Source organism: Panulirus ornatus, chromosome 10 (genome assembly GCF_036320965.1).
Source record: "Panulirus ornatus isolate Po-2019 chromosome 10, ASM3632096v1, whole genome shotgun sequence".
Lineage (NCBI taxonomy): Eukaryota > Metazoa > Arthropoda > Malacostraca > Decapoda > Palinuridae > Panulirus > Panulirus ornatus.
In genome coordinates this window covers 36579251-36596631 of record NC_092233.1, presented here as the reverse complement: position 1 = coordinate 36596631, position 17381 = coordinate 36579251, and the positions used below count along the sequence as shown (strand labels likewise).

General features: G+C 41.6%; 1 protein-coding gene across 2 annotated transcripts in view; it reads right to left on the bottom strand.

Moving 5' to 3' along the window:
• Nucleotides 1-14777, bottom strand: part of LOC139750904 (TAF5-like RNA polymerase II p300/CBP-associated factor-associated factor 65 kDa subunit 5L) — a 233290-nt gene extending 218513 nt beyond the window's left edge. Inside the window, exon 1 of one of the 2 annotated variants that reach the window (XM_071665789.1) lies at nucleotides 14591-14777. In XM_071665789.1, the coding sequence (XP_071521890.1) occupies nucleotides 14591-14725 (135 nt within the window). In that variant the 5' untranslated portion in view covers nucleotides 14726-14777. The remainder of the gene's footprint in view (nucleotides 1-14590) is intronic. The other variant, XM_071665788.1, reaches the window with a different exon arrangement.
• Nucleotides 14778-17381: the final 2604 nt, after the last annotated feature.

The following is a 17381-nucleotide window of genomic DNA, read 5'->3' as shown; positions in this document are numbered from 1 at the left end:
AGAGGAGGGTGGATGTATTGGAAATGAAGTGTTTAAGGACAATATATGGTGTGAGGTGTTTTGATCAAGTAATGTAAGGGTAAGAGAGATATGTGGAAATAAAAGAAGTATGGTTGAGAGAGCAGAAAAGAGTGTACTGAAGTGGTGTGGACATAAGGAGAGAATGAGTGAGGAAAGATTGACAAAGAGGATATATGTGTCAGAGGTGGAGGGAACAAAGAGAAGCAGGAGACCCAAATTGGAGGTGGAACGATGGAGTGAAAAAGATTTTGAGCAATCAGGGCCTAACATTCAGTAGGGTGAGAGGCATGCAAGCATCATAGATGAACATGTAGACCAAGAGGGAGAATCAAAGCAGGAAAATTTGCTTAAGCGCTTTTGTATATTTGAGCACATCTTTAGAAGCAAATAGTAAGAAATCACTGATGGAGGAAAATAAAGGGACACCAGTAGATGTTAGCAGGATCACACACAGTAATGAAGCAGGCAGAAAGGGCAGTAATGGTAACCCATGTGGAGTCAGAGGACACTTAGGTAACAAAACCCAACCCTACTACTCAGGTCACAATGGGTGTGTAAGGTCATCAACATTCTTGTTCAATACACTGTGAAATAAATGTAAAATGACGTTGTTTAAACTAAATAATCCTCTGCTAACATTCATATTCTTACCATCAGTCAGCTGTATAAGAGCAGAATCAAAAAGATTTCTGTTTATAAAATGTATGCTTTTTATGACTGAAGAAGGTCTAGACAAGTCAGAAAGATGTGTTTTCATTCAGTGATTGAACAGAGCACTAGATCTCTGACCAGTGCGTACAGAGTATTTATGTTGACCCACAAGATTATAAGTCTTTACCTGTCTGGCCCAAGTAAAGCAAACTACATGTTTTTCAAGGAATTCCTTAAACTACACTACCGTCATTACTTGAGCTGTTCTTAACATTTTCCTTACAGTGCTTTCATAAGAGAAAACTAATTTTACATCAAATAGCTTAAGCAGTGAAATGATTGGTTCAAAAGGTTTGTGATAAGGTAAACATAGAATATTACTGGAAGACCTTCTATTAAGTGTCACATTATCATAATAAGTCTTTCTAGCCTTGGTCTTACATTTGTCCTGTATATGGGAAGGATAGCAAAGGCTAGAAAGACTTATTACTATTCTCCCTAAAACTTATTGATACTTTCTCATCCCCAACTCTCATTTACCCTCTTTTTCAATCCCTGCATCTTCCTCTTGACCTTCTGCCACTTTCTCTAATACATCTTCCAATCATTTGCCCTCCTTCCTTGTAAGTACCACCCAAATGCCTCTCTTTCACTAGCAATTCAACTTATTCATCCCACCACCCAATACCCTTTCTAATCTGCCCATATGTATCTCTTGCACATGCTATCACTGCTTCCCTAAATACCTCCCATTCCTCACCCACTCCCCTTACTTCATTTACTCTCACCTTTTGCCATTCTACACTCAAATTCTCCAGTTATTTCTTGAAAAAATTCTCCTTTTCAAACTCAATTCCTCTCTACTCCCTTCTCCCCGAAATGATTTCCTCTTTTTCAAAAACCTCTACAAAATTTCACTCTTGCCTCCGTACGATGGCGAGGAAACATCCCACCAGCTGCCCCTCTCAGCAAGTTTACACCCAAAAGTCTCTCTTTCAAGCCTACAAATCGATATGTTATCTAATAATGCCCACTTACCTATCTTTCCTACTCAAATAAGTATATTTGTATATACCTTTTATGAAATGATAATTATCTTGTGGAGGCGAAGGTGAAGATTTGTAGAGGTTTTCAGAAAAGAAGAGAGAATGTTGGGGTGAAAAGAGTGGTGAGAGTAAGTGAGCTTGGAAAGGAGACTTGTGTGAGGAAGTACCAGGAGAGACTGAGTACAGAATTGAAAAAGGTGAGAACAAAGGACGTAAGGGGAGTGGGGGGGATGGGATGTATTTAGGGAAGCAGTGATAGCTTGCGCAAAAGATGCTTGTGGCATGAGAAGCGTGGGAGGTACGCAAATTAGAAAGGGTAGTGAGTAGTGGGATGAAGAAGTAAGATTATTAGTAAAAAAGAAGAGGCATTTTGACGATTTTTGTAGGGAAATAATGCAAATGAGTGGGAGATGTATAAAAGAAAGAGGCAGGAGGTCAAGAGAAAGGTACAAGAGGTGAAAAAGAGGGCAAATGAGAGATGGGGTGAGAGAGTATCATTAAATTTTAGGAAGAATAAAAAGATGTTTTGAAAGGAGGTAAATAAAGGGCGTAAGACAAGGGGACAAATGGGAACTTCAGTGAAGGGGGCTAATGGGGAGGTGATAACAAGTAGATGTGAGAAGGAGATGGAGTGAGTATTTTGAAGGTTTGTTGAATGTGTTTGATGATAGAGTGGCAGATATAGGGTGTTTTGGTCGAGGTGGTGTGCAGAGTGAGAGGGTTAGGGAAAATGATTTGATAAACAGAGAAGAGGTAGTAAAAGCTTTGCGGAAGATGAAAGCTGGCAAGGCAGCGGGTTTGGATGGTATTGCAGTGAAATTTACTAAAAAAAGGGGGTGACTGTATTGTTGACTGGTTGGTAAGGTTATTTAATGTATGTTTGACTCATGGTGAGGTGCCTGAGGATTGGCGAAATGCTTGCATAGTGCCATTGTACAAAGGCAAAGGGGATAAAAGTGAGTGCTCAAATTACAGAGGTATAAGTTTGTTGAGTATTCCAGGGAAATCATACTGGAGGGTATCGACTGAGAGGGTGAAGGCATGTACAGAGCATCAGATTGGGGAAGAGCAGTGTGGTTTCAGAAGTGGTAAAGGATGTCTGGATCAGGTGTTTGCTTTGAAGAATGTATGTGAGAAATACTTAGAAAAGCAAATGGATTTGTATGTAGCATTTATGGATCTGGAGAAGGCATATGATAGAGTTGATAGAGATGCTCTGTGGAAGGTATTAAGAATATATGGTGTGGAAGGAAAGTTGTTAGAAGCAGTGAAAAATTTTTATCGAGGATGTAACGCATGTGTACGTGTAGGAAGAGAGGAAAGAGATTGGATCTCAGTGAATGTAGGTTTGCGACAGGGGTGTGTGATGTCTCCATCGTTGTTTAATTGTTGGTATGGGGTTGTTAGGGAGGTGAATGCAAGAGTTTTGGAAAGAGGGGCAAGTATGCAGTCTGTTGTGGATGAGATAGCTTGGGAAGTGAGTCAGTTGTTTTTCGCTGATGATACAGCGCTGGTGGCTGATTCGTGTGAGAAACTGCAGAAGCTGGTGACTGAGTTTGGTAAAGTGTGTGAAAGAAGAAAGCTGAGAGTAAATGTGAATAAGAGCAAGGTTAATATATTAGGTACTGTAGGGTTGAGGGACAAGTCTACTGGGAGGTAAGTTTGAATGGAGAAAAACTGGAGGAAGTGAAGTGCTTTAGATATCTGGGAGTGGATTTGGCAGCGGATGGAACCATGGAAGCGGAAGTGAATCAGAGGGTGGGGGAGGGGGCGAAAGTTCTGGGAGCGTTGAAGAATATGTGGAAATTGAGAACAATATCTCAGAAAGCAAAAATGGGTATGTTTGAAGGAATAGTGGTTCCAACAATGTTATATGGTTGCGAGGCATGGGCTATGGATAGAGTTGTGCGGAAGAGGGTGGATGTGCTGGATATGAGATGTTTGAGGACAATATGTGGTGTGAGGTGGTTTGATCGAGTAAGAAATAATAGGGTAAGAGAGATGTGTGGTAATAAAAAGAGTGTGGTTGAGAGAGCAGAAGAGGGTGTTTTGAAATGGTTTGGTCACATGGAGAGAATGAGCGAGGAAAGATTGACCAAGAGGTGTCAGAGGTGGAGGGAATGAAAAGTGGGAGACCAAATTGGAGATGGAAAGATGGAGTGAAAAAGATTTTGAGTGATCGGGGCCTAAACATGCAGGAGGGTGAAGGGCGTGCAAGAAATAGAGTGAATTGAAATGATGTGGTATACCGGGGTCGACGTGCTGTCAATGGATTGAACCAGGGCATGTGAAGCGTCTGGGGTAAACCTTGGAAAGTTCTGTGGGGCCTGGATGTGGAAAGGGAGCTGTGGTTTCGGTGCATTATTACATGACAGCTAGAGAAAGTGTGAATGAATGTGGCCTTTGTTGTCTTTTCCTAGCACTACCTCGTGCACATGATGGGGGAGGGGGTTGTTATTTCATGTGTGGTGGGGTGGTGATGGGAATGAGTAAAGGCAAACAGTATGAATTATGTACATGTGTATATATGTATATGTCTGTGTGTGTATATATATGTATACTTTGAGATGTATAGGTATGTATATTTGTGTGTGTGGATGTGTATGTATATACATGTGTATGTGGGTGGGTTGGGCCATTCTTTCGTCTGTTTCCATGCGCTACCTCACTAACGCAGGAGACAGTGACAAAGCAAAATAAATCAATGAATAAAAATATACCTTTTAATAAATGAGATTCCCAATCAACAGTCTCTTTTCAGCACACAACTCCACAGGCGCTTCATCTTTTCCATTCATAACACTGAATACCCCATGCACCCTACTTATACCCTCAACTGCTACATTACCCACCTACGCATATAAATCACCCATCACTATTATCCGGTCTCATGTATCAAAACTGTAGACTTGCTCATTCAGCTGCTCCGAAAACACTCGCCTCTTGCAATCTTTCTTTTCATGGCCAAGTGCATAAACCCCAATAATCACCCATCTCTCGCCATCCACTTTCAATTTTACTCACATCAATCTAGAACTTACTTCCTCATGCTCTATCACACACTCCCAGAGCTCCTGCTTCAGGAGGACTGCTACTCCTTCCTTAGCTCTTGTCCTCTCACCAAATCCTAACCTTACTCCTAAGACATTTCCAAACCATTCTTCCCTTTACCCTTGAGTTTCATTTCACTCAACACCAGAACATTCACTTTTCTTTCCGCAAACATACTACTTAATCCCTCCTCGCTTCTAATCTTTGAGGGTATCCAGCCTCCCACTGCTGCCCCCTTTAGTCACCTTCTGAGAGGTAGCGCAAAGAAACAAATGAAAGAATGGCCTAACCCACCCACATACACATGTATATACATAAATGCCCACACACACACATATACATTTCAATGCATACATACATATACATACACAGATATATATACACATGCTCATATTCATACATGCTGCCTTTATCCATTCCCGCCGCCACCCCGCCACACATGAAATGACACCCCCTCCCCCCACATGCGTGCAAGGTAGTGCTAGGAAAGGACAACAAAGGCCACATTCGTCCACACTCAGACTCTAGCTGTCATCTGTAATGTACCAAAACCACAGCTCCTTTTCCAAATCCAGGCCCCACAAGACTTTCCATGGTTTACTCCAGATGCATCACATGCCCTGGTTCACTCCATTGACAGTATGTCGACCCTGGTACACCACAATGTTCCAATTCACTATTCCTTGGACACCTTTCACCCTCCTGTATGTTCAGGCCCCAATTGCTCAAAATCTTTTTCACTCCATCCTTCCACCTCCAATTTGGTCTCCTACTTCTCCTCGTTCCCTCCTCCTCTGACATGTATCCTCTTTGTCAATCTTTCCATTTCAATACATCCTCTCCTGGTCTCTCAACCACACTCTTTTTATTACCACACATCTCTCTTACCCTTTCATTACTTACTCGATCAAACCACCTCACAGCACATATTGTCCTCAAACATCTCATTTCCAACACATCACCCTCCTTCTCACAACCCTCTCTATAGCCCATGCCTCACAACCATATAACATTTTTGGAACCAAAATTCTTTCAAACATACTCATTTTTGCTCTCCGAGATAACATTCTCACCTCCCACACATTCTTCAATGCTCCCAGAACCTTCGCCCCACCCCCATCCTGTGACTCACTTCTGCTTCCATGGTTCCATCCGCTGCCAAGTCCACTCCCTGACATCTAAAACACTTCACTTCCTCCAGTTTTTCTCTATTCAAACTCAACTGCCAATTTACTTTTCCCTCAAACCTACTGAACCTAATAACCTTACCCTTATTCACATTTACTCTCAGCTTTCTTCTTTCACACACTTTACCAAACTCAATCACCAGCTTCTGCAGTTTCTCACCTGAATCAGCCACCAGTGCTGTATCATCAGCGAACAAGAACTGACTCACTTCCCAAGCCCTCTCATCTACAACAGACTACATACTTGCCCCTCTCTCCAAAACTCTTGCATTCACCTCCCTAACAACCTCATCCATAAACAAATTTAACAACCATGAAGACATCATGCATCCTTGCCGCAAACCGACATTCACTGGGAACCAATCACTGTTCTCTCTTCCTACTCATACACATGCCTTAAATCCTCGATAAAAACTTTTCACAGCTTCTAGCAACTTACCTCCCACCCCATATACTCTTAATACCTTCCACAGAGCATCTCTATCAACTCTATCATATGCCTTCTCCAGATCCATAGATGCTACATGCAAATCCGTTTGTTTTTCTAAGTATTTCTCACATACATTCTTCAAAGCAAACACCTGATCCACACATCCTCTACCACTTCTGAAAACCCACTGCTCTTCCCTAATCTGATGCTCTGTACATGCTTTCACCCTCTCAATCAATACCCTGCCATATAATTTCCCAGGAATACTCAACAAACTTATACCTCAGTAATTTGAATACTCATCTTTATCCCCTTTGCCTCTGTACAATGGCACTATGCATGCATTCTACCAATCCTCAAGCACTTCACTGTAAGCCATACATACACTGAATATCTTCACCAACCAGTCAACAACACAGTCACCCCCTTTTTTAATAAATTCCACAGCAACAACATCCAAACCTGCTGCCTTGCCGGCTTTCATCTTCCGCAAAGCTTTCACTACCTTTTCTCTCGACCAAATCATTCTCCCTGACCCTATCACTTCACACACCACCTCGACCAAAACAACCTATATCTGCTGCTCTATCATCAAACACATTCAACAAACCTTCAAAATACTCACTCCATCTCCCTCTTAATTCACCACTACTTGCCATTACCTCCCCATTTACCCTCTTCACCAATGATTTCATTTGTTGTCTTATGCACTTTATTTACCTCCTTCCAAAACATCTTTTTATTCTCCATAAAATTTAATGATACTCTCTCACCCCTACTCTCACTTGCCCTCTTTTTCACCTCTTGCACCTTTCTCTTGACCTCTTGCCTCTTTCTTTTATACATCTCCCAGTCATTTGCACTATTTCCCTGCAAAATCATCCAAATGCCTCTCTTCTCTTTCACTAACAATCTTACTTCTTCATCCCACCACTCACTATCCTTTCTAATCTCCCCACCACCCACCTTTCTCATGCCACAAACACCTTTTGCACAAGCCATCACTGCTTCCCTAAATACATCCCATTCCTCCCCCACTCCCCTTCCGTCCTTTGTTCTGCACTCAATCTCTCCTGGTACTTCCTCACACGTCTCCTTTCCAAGCTCACTTACTCTCACCACTCTTCACCCCAACATATTCTCTTCTTTTCTGAAAACCTCTACATATCTTCACCTTTGCCTCACAAAACAATGATCAGACATCCCTCCAATTGCCCCTCTCAGTACATTAACATCAAGTCTCTTTTCTCTTTCACTAACAACTTTAATTCTTCATCCCACCACTCACTACCCTTCCTAATCTGCCCACCTCTCATCTTTCTCATACCACATACATCTTTTGCACATGCCATCACTGCTTCACCCACTCCCTTCATCATTTGCCCTCACCTTTTGCCATTTTACACTCAATCTCTCCTGGTACTTCCTCCCACAAGTCTCCTTACCAAGCTCACCTACTCTCATCACTCTCTTCTCTCTGACATTCTCTCTTCTTTTTTGAAAACCTCAAACAATCCTCACCTTCAACTCCACAAGACAGTGATAAGACATCCCATCAGCTGCACCTCTCAGCACATTATCATCCAAAAGTCTCACCTTTTACATGCCTATCAATTAACGCCTAAGCTAATGATGCCTTTTGACCATCTGTCCTACTCACATACATTTACTTGTGTATATCTCTTTTTAAACCAGGTATTCCCAATCATCAGTCTTTTTCAGCACACAAATCCACAAGCTCTTCACCATTTCTATTCACAACACTGAATACCCCATGTACACCAATTATACCCTCAACTGCCACATTACCCATTTTCACATTTAAGTCAACCATTACTAATACCATGTCTTGTACAATGAACTTGATAACACACTCAATCAGCTGCTCCCAAAACACTTGCTTCTCAAGATCTTTTTTTCTCATGACAGTGCATCATCACTCATCTCTCTCCATCCACTTACAGTTTTACCCACATCAATCAAGAATTTACTTCCTTACACTCTACCACACACTCCTACAATTCCTGCTTTAGGAGTTTTGCTACTCCTGCCTTAGCTCTTGCCCTCTCACTAACCCCTGACTTTACTCCCAAGACTTTTCCAAACCATTATCCCCCTTTACCCTTGAATTTTGTTTCACTCAGAGCCAGAACATCCTCGCTTCTTTCCTCAAACATACCACCTATCTCTCCTTTCGTCTCATGTTGGTTACATCCACACACAAATTCAAACACCCCAGTCTGAGCCTTCAAGGAGGATAGCATTCCCTGCTTGACTCCTTCTGATTCCTCTCTTAATTCTCAGTTAATGAAAACATCAGCTAAACAAGTAATGGTACAGACTAAGGTTAAAGATTGGCTGATTGTAATTTTTTTCTTTCTTTACCTTGGAGGCTTCAGTCAAAGATAAAAGGTCCACATCAAGGCTGAGCTTTAAATGAAATATAAAGAGGTTAATGAAAGGGAAAAAACAAGAGGCAAGGAAAAAAGTATTTACAAATTCTGGAGGAAGTGGAAGAGCTGTCTTTTAAAAAGTGCCAGGTCATACAAGGAAGTCAGAGTAGGTAGAGTTCCAAAGCTTTGAGGTGTAGGGATAGAAACAGTTATCAAAATGGCCCAACCATGAGTTGCCAACAGCCGCACAGTAATCATATGACATGGCAGTTTCCCAATTATTGCATGTTCTAGTTAATGGTGGAGGCACACAAGCAGCCACCTCTTGTGAGCAAAAACCAGATTAATACCCATAGAAGAAGGAAAGTGAACCACAACTGCATCATAGGGCAAGTGGGTCAAGTTTTGAAGTTAGCCTGAGAGAGGTGATAAGTTGGACTACTTTTCACTTAACTTCATACATTGAAAGATCAATCCCTTGTATAAATAAAGCAACTGCTCAGAAGAACAGAAATTTCAATATCTAAACAGGACTCCCTGTTTTTTCGAGGATGAATTAGCTACTGCTGTAATGTAAGGTTTCCAAGATAGTTCGGATTTTACAATCACACAAGTATGTCCAATGAGTTAAGAGGTGGAATTACAGATCTGTTAAAGGAGAGAGGAAATTTATGAGGAATTTTGGATAAAGATAGCCAGAAATTAAGTTTTGGAGGCATTAAGCTGAACTAGATTTTGTTTACCCATCTGAGATATCCTGTCCAAGTCTTGAGTTTATCGAGAAAGTTGCGTCAAGATGAGATGCAGATTGAAATAGAGAAGGAGCATATTTGAAGGATATTGGAATGCAACAATGATTTGTCAGCATACGAGTGCATTTGATCTTTTGTAGAAGAAAGAAAATCGTTAATCAAAAGAAAAAAGTATAAGAGAAAAGACAGAACCTTGAGGGACACAGCTTTTGACAAAGAAGAAGGGAAAGGCTGACCCATCAACAACCACAGAGATAGTTTGGTCAGGGAAAGAGCTAGATATGAGGGAACAAAGTGAGTGAGGAAAGCCTAAAGAAGACAGCTTGGAGATGAGACCCTGTTGCCATATCCTGTCAGAAGCTCTGGGTATATAAAGGGCAACTGCATAGGATTCCCCAAAACCTTTCAGGAATGATGACCACATATTAGTAAGATAAAAAATTATATCACCAGTGGATCTAGCCTTACAAAAGCCATACCGGTGATCAGAAAGAAGACTGTGGGATTAAAGAAGTCTGAGGACATAGGTTTTGAGGAGGGATTCAAAGACTTTGGAGATAGTAGATGTCAAAGCATTATACATTATGACATCATGTTTCAACTTGCTTGAGCATCTTCATCAGCAATTGCAAATTTTTGCCCATTCTATGACTATTCTGTAAGCAGGGATGATGGTGCCATACAACTAACTGATAAGTGTGCATTGCAGTTGCTTCATGTTCATAGACTTTTTTGTATGAATGAAAAGTTATCTAAAACTGCAAGACCATATGGAGTTTACCCCATCAATCTAGTTTCAGTTAATCCAATCACATTTACTCCCCCCCCCTTTTTTTTTTTGCCGCTGTCTCCCACGTTTGCGAGGTAGCGCAAGGAAACAGACGAAAGAAATGGCCCAACCCACCCCCATACACATGTATATACATACGTCCACACACGCAAATATACATACCTACACAGCTTTCCATGGTTTACCCCAGACGCTTCACATGCCTTGATTCAATCCACTGACAGCACATCAACCCCGGTATACCACATCGCTCCAATTCACTCTATTCCTTGCCCTCCTTTCACCCTCCTGCATGTTCAGGCCCCGATCACACAAAATCTTTTTCACTCCATCTTTCCACCTCCAATTAGGTCTCCCTCTTCTCCTCGTTCCCTCCACCTCCGACACATATATCCTCTTGGTCAATCTTTCCTCACTCATTCTCTCCATGTGCCCAAACCATTTCAAAACACCCTCTTCTGCTCTCTCAACCACGCTCTTTTTATTTCCACACATCTCTCTTACCCTTACGTTACTTACTCGATCAAACCACCTCACACCACACATTGTCCTCAAACATCTCATTTCCAGCACATCCATCCTCCTGCGCACAACTCTATCCATAGCCCACGCCTCGCAACCATACAACATTGTTGGAACCTCTATTCCTTCAAACATACCCATTTTTGCTTTCCGAGATAATGTTCTCGACTTCCACACATTCTTCAAGGCTCCCAGAATTTTCACCCCCTCCCCCACCCTATGATCCACTTCCGCTTCCATGGTTCCATCCGCTGCCAGATCCACTCCCAGATATCTAAAACACTTCACTTCCTCCAGTTTTTCTCCATTCAAACTCACCTCCCAATTGACTTGACCCTCAACCCTACTGTACCTAATAACCTTGCTCTTATTCACATTTACTCTTAACTTTCTTCTTCCACACACTTTACCAAACTCAGTCACCAGCTTCTGCAGTTTCTCACATGAATCAGCCACCAGCGCTGTATCATCAGCGAACAACAACTGACTCACTTCCCAAGCTCTCTCATCCCCAACAGACTTCATACTTGCCCCTCTTTCCAAAACTCTTGCATTCACCTCCCTAACAACCCCATCCATAAACAAATTAAACAACCATGGAGACATCACACACCCCTGCCACAAACCTACATTCACTGAGAACCAATCACTTTCCTCTCTTCCTACACGTACACATGCCTTACATCCTCGATAAAAACTTTTCACTGTTCCTAACAACTTGCCTCCCACACCATATATTCTTAATACCTTCCACAGAGCATCTCTATCCACTCTATCATATGCCTTCTCCAGATCCATAAATGCTACATACAAATCCATTTGCTTTTCTAAGTATTTCTCACATACATTCTTCAAAGCAAACACCTGATCCACACATCCTCTACCACTTCTGAAACCACACTGCTCTTCCCCAATCTGATGCTCTGTACATGCCTTCACCCTCTCAATCGATACCCTCCCATATAGTTTACCAGGAATACTCAACAAACTTATACCTCTGTCATTTGAGCACTCACTCTTATCCCCTTTGCCTTTGTACAATGGCACTATGCACGCATTCCGCCAATCCTCAGGCACCTCACCATGTCATACATACATTAAATAACCTTACCAACCAGTCAACAATACAGTCACCCCCTTTTTTAATAAATTCCACTGCAATACCATCCAAACCTGCTGCCTTGCCGGCTTTCATCTTCCGCAAAGCTTTTACTACCTCTTCTCTGTTTACCAAATCATTTTCCCTAACCCTCTCACTTTGCACACCACCTCGACCAAAACACCCTATATCTGCCACTCTATCATCAAACACATTCAACAAACCTTCAAAATACTCACTCCATCTCCTTCTCACATCACCACTACTTGTTATCACCTCCCCATTTGCGCCCTTCACTGAAGTTCCCATTTGCTCCCTTGTCTTACGCACTTTATTTACCTCCTTCCAGAACATCTTTTTATTCTCCCTAAAATTTAATGATACTCTCTCACCCCAACTCTCATTTGCCCTTTTTTTCACCTCTTGCACCTTTCTCTTGACCTCCTGTCTCTTTCTTTTATACATCTCCCACTCAATTGCATTTTTCCCTGCAAAAATCGTCCAAATGCCTCTCTCTTCTCTTTCACTAATACTCTTACTTCTTCATCCCACCACTCACTACCCTTTCTAATCAACCCACCTCCCACTCTTCTCATGCCACAAGCATCTTTTGCGCAATCCATCACTGATTCCCTAAATACATCCCATTCCTCCCCCACTCCCCTTACTTCCATTGTTCTCACCTTTTTCCATTCTGTACTCAGTCTCTCCTGGTACTTCCTCACCCAAGTCTCCTTCCCAAGCTCACTTACTCTCACCACCCTCTTCACCCCAAAATTCACTCTTCTTTTCTGAAAACCCATACAAATCTTCACCTTAGCCTCCACAAGATAATGATCAGACATCCCTCCAGTTGCACCTCTCAGCACATTAACATCCAAAAGTCTCTCTTTCGCGCGCCTGTTAATTAACACATAATCCAATAACGCTCTCTGGCCATCTCTCCTACTTACATAAGTATACTTATGTATTTATTTTTTTTTTATTATACTTTGTCGCTGTCTCCCGCGTTTGCGAGGTAGCGCAAGGAAACAGACGAAAGAAATGGCCCCCCCCCCCCATACACATGTATATACATACGTCCACACACGCAAATATACATACCTACACAGCTTTCCATGGTTTACCCCAGACGCCCCACATGCCCTGCTTCAATCCACCGACAGCACGTCAACCCCGGTATACCACATCGCTCCAATTCACTCTATTCCTTGCCCTCCTTTCACCCTCCTGCATGTTCAGGCCCCGATCACACAAAATCTTTTTCACTCCATCTTTCCACCTCCAATTTGGTCTCCCTCTTCTCCTTGTTCCCTCCACCTCCAACACATATATCCTCTTGGTCAATCTTTCTCGCTTTTTAAACCAGGTATTCCCAATCATCAGTCCTTTTTCAGCACATAAATCTACAAGCTCTTCACCATTTCCATTTACAACACTGAACACCCCATGTATACCAATTATTCCCTCAACTGCCACATTACTCACCTTTGCATTCAAATCACCCATCACTATAACCCGGTCTCGTGCATCAAAACCACTAACATACTCATTCAGCTACTCCCAAAACACTTGCCTCTCATGATCTTTCTTCTCATGCCCAGGTGCATATGCACCAATAATCACCCATCTCTCTCCATCAACTTTCAGTTTTACCCATATTAATCGAGAATTTACTTTCTTACATTCTATCACATATTCCCACAACTCCTGTTTCAGGAGTACTGCTACTCCTTCCCTTGCTCTAGTCCTCTCACTAACCCCTGACTTTACTCCCAAGACATTCCCAAACCACTCTTCCCCTTTACCCTTGAGCTTCGTTTCACTCAGAGCCAAAACATCCAGGTTCCTTTCCTCAAACATACTACCTCTCTCTCCTTTTTTCACATCTTGGTTACATCCACACACATTTAGGCACCCCAATCTGAGCCCTCGAGGAGGATAAGCACTCCCCGCGTGACTCCTTCTTCTGTTTCCCATTTTAGAAAGTTAAAAAAAATACAAGGAGGGGAGGATTTCTGGACCCCCGCTCCCGTCCCCTCTAGTCGCTTTCTACGACACACGAGGAAAACGTGGGAAGTATTCTTTCACCCCTATCCCCAGGGATAATATACATATATATATATACACATACACACACATACACATACATACGCACATATACACACACACACACACATACATATATATACATATGAAAAATGTAAGAAACAATTTAGAGTATATAAAGTATTTAAAGTATATAAAAATATATCTTTCTTAACATCCTTGACAACTTTAATGATGAAGTCCCTATACCAGAACATCAAACTATATACCTAGAAAATTCTTAAATCTTTGATCTCCCTGTGTCATACACCCAACATACAAAGGTCAATGAATATGCATCCTTCCCAGCTCTTCATCACCCATGCAACAAAGTACAGTAAATCACCCATACTTTTTTATTCTACAATCCTTAGCTCCATGCACTAAGTTTTCTGTGAGGTACTGCACATTTCCAACCACAATGCTGTGAAGGGATTGCCCACCAGTCACAGCAAATATCAAGCTTGTGTTATAGGTTACTCTACATTGTAAATGGGCAACATTACGGAAAATGAAAACATCTTTCCAATTATCTATATTACTAAAGAAAAATTTCTAACCTGATAATGTTTTATAAAAAACTTCTTAGCAGCTTGTCTTCCAGTGCCAGCCACCAACTCCAGGTAGAGATGGATGAAAAGTGGGAAAAGCACCTGTGACAACTCAGAACGGCATGGTTCACTTGCCTCCATCATCCACGACTTAAGCCTGAGCAATGGAGAACACAAGTATCAAGAAGTATGTTGGTGAAAATAATCAATTAGATGAACATCACATACACCCCCTCCCTAACATACATCATAGTTCCATTCAGACCAAGCGGTCAGATTTCAAAATGGATGCAAGTCAGACGGGTGTCAGCATGGCATGCAGAATTTGTTACCGTACAGCATTCTCTTATCCTACTCAAATTTCTACCATGATTATCTCATTCTTTATTAACTGTCTTTATCATATGATTCTGTAGTTTCTTTTTACTTTTTATTTAAGTTTCTTTTTACTTTTTATTTAAGATTCTAAAGTTCATACTTTATAATTTTCATTTTTAAATTCATATTTTTTTCCAGTTGTATGTACAGATGGTAGTAAGTCACATAGGTCCTAAGTACAGGATCAGGTGAATAAGAATACTGCAAGCATACTATCAGCATGTGCGGTGAATGTGTGTGGATGTAACCAAGATGAGAAGAAAAGAGAGATAGGTAGTGTGTTTGAGGAAAAAACCTAGATGTTCTGGCTCTGAGTGAAATGAAGCTCAAGGGTAAAGGGGAAGAATGACTGGAAAAGTCTTGGGAGTAAAGTCAGGTTGGTGAGAGGACAAGGGCTAAGGAAGGAATAGCACTACTCCTAAAGCAGGAGTTGTGGGAGTGTATGATAGACTGTAAGGAAGTATATTCTATATTGATGTGGGTAAAACTGAAAGTGGGTGGAGAGAGATGGATGATTACTGGTGCTTATGCACCTGGTTATGAGAAGAAAGATCTTGAGAGGCAAGTGTTTTGGGAGCAGCTGAGTAAATGTGTCAGCAGTTTTGGTGCACGAGACAAGGTATTAGTGATGGGTGACAAATGTGAAGGTGAGTAATGTGGTGTACATGGCATATTCAGTGTTGTGAATGGAAATGGTGAAGAGCTTCTAGGTTTGTGTGCTGAAGAGAGATTGATAATTGGGTATACCTGGTTTAAAAAGAGATATACACAAGTATATGTATGTAAGTAGGACAGATGGTCAAAGGGCATTATCAGATTATGTGTTACTTGACAGGCACATAAAAGAGACTTTAGGATGTTAATGTGTTAAGAAGGGCAGCTGGTGGGATGTGTGATCATTATCTTATGGAGATTTGTCGAGGTTTTTAAAAAGAAGAGAGAATGTCGGGAAGAAGAGAGTGGTAGGAGTAAGTGAGCTTGGAAAGAAGAGTTGTATGAGGAAGAGCCAGGAGAGATTGAGTATAGGAGGCAAAAGGTGAGGAAAAAACGACATAAGGGAAGCGGGTGAGAAATGGGACGTATTTAGGGAAGCAGCGATGGTATGTGCAAAAGATGCATGTGGCATGAGAAAGGAGGGAGTTAGGCAGATTAGGAAGGGTAGTAAGTAGAGATGAAGTAAAGTTGTTAATGAAAGAGAAAAGAGAGGCGTTTGGACGATACTCACAAGGTAGGAGTGCAAATGATAAGGAGATAAGAGAAAGCGGCAGGAAGTTAAGAAGACAGTGCAAGAGTTAAAAAAGAGGGTAAATGAGAGTTGCAAAGAGAGATTATCATCAAACTTTAGGGAGAATAAAAAGATGTTTTGAGGGAGATAAATAATGTACACAAGACGAGAGAACAAATGGGAACATTGGTGAAGGAGGCAAGAGGGATGGGATAACAGGTAGTGAAAAAGAGATGAAGCGAGTATTTTGAAGGTTTGTTGAATGTGTTTGATGATAGAGTAGCAAAGCAGATGTAGGGTGTTTTGGTCATGGTGGTGTGTCAAGTGAGAGTGTCAAGGAGAGTACTTTGGTGAAAAGAGATGAGGTGGTAAAAGCCTTGGGAAGATGAAATCTGGAAAGGTGCCAGGGTTGGATGGTGCTGCAGTTGAATTTATTAAGAAAAGGGGTGACTGTGTTGTTGATTGGTTGGCAAGGATATTCACTGTATGTATGGATCATGGTGAAGTGCTTGAGGATTGGCAGAATGCATGTATATCGCCACTGTACAAAGGCAAAGGGGATAAACATGAGTGTTCAAACTACAGAGGCATAAGTTTGTTGAGTATACCTGGAAAATTGTACGGGAGAATATTGATCAAGAAAGTTAAGGCATGTAAAGAGCATCAGATTGGGGAGGAACAGTGTGGTTTCAAAAGTGGCAGAGGATGTGTGGATCAGGTGTTTGCTTTGAAGAATGAGTGCAAGAAATACTTAGATAAACAGATGGATTTGTATGTGGCATTTATGGATCTGGAGATGGCATATGACAGGATTGATAGAAATGCATTGTGGAAGGTCTTAGGAGTATACAGTGGGGGAGGCAAGCTGGTAAAACAGTGAGAAGTTTTAATCAAGGATGTAAGAGAAGAGAGTGATAGGTTCCCAGTGAAGGTATGTCTGTGGCAGGGGTGTGTGATGTCCCCCATGGTTGTGTAATTTGTTTATGGAAGGAGTGGTTAGGAAGGTAAATGCAAGAGGTTTGGAGAGAAGGGTGAGTATGCAGTCTGTTGGGGATAAGAGGGTCTGGGAAGTGAGTCAGTTTTTGTTTGCCGATGATAAAGCACTAGTGGATGATTTGAGTGAGAAACTGCAGAAGTTGGTGACTAAGTTTGGAAATGTGTGTGAAAGAAAGTTGAGAGTAAATGTGAATAAGAGCA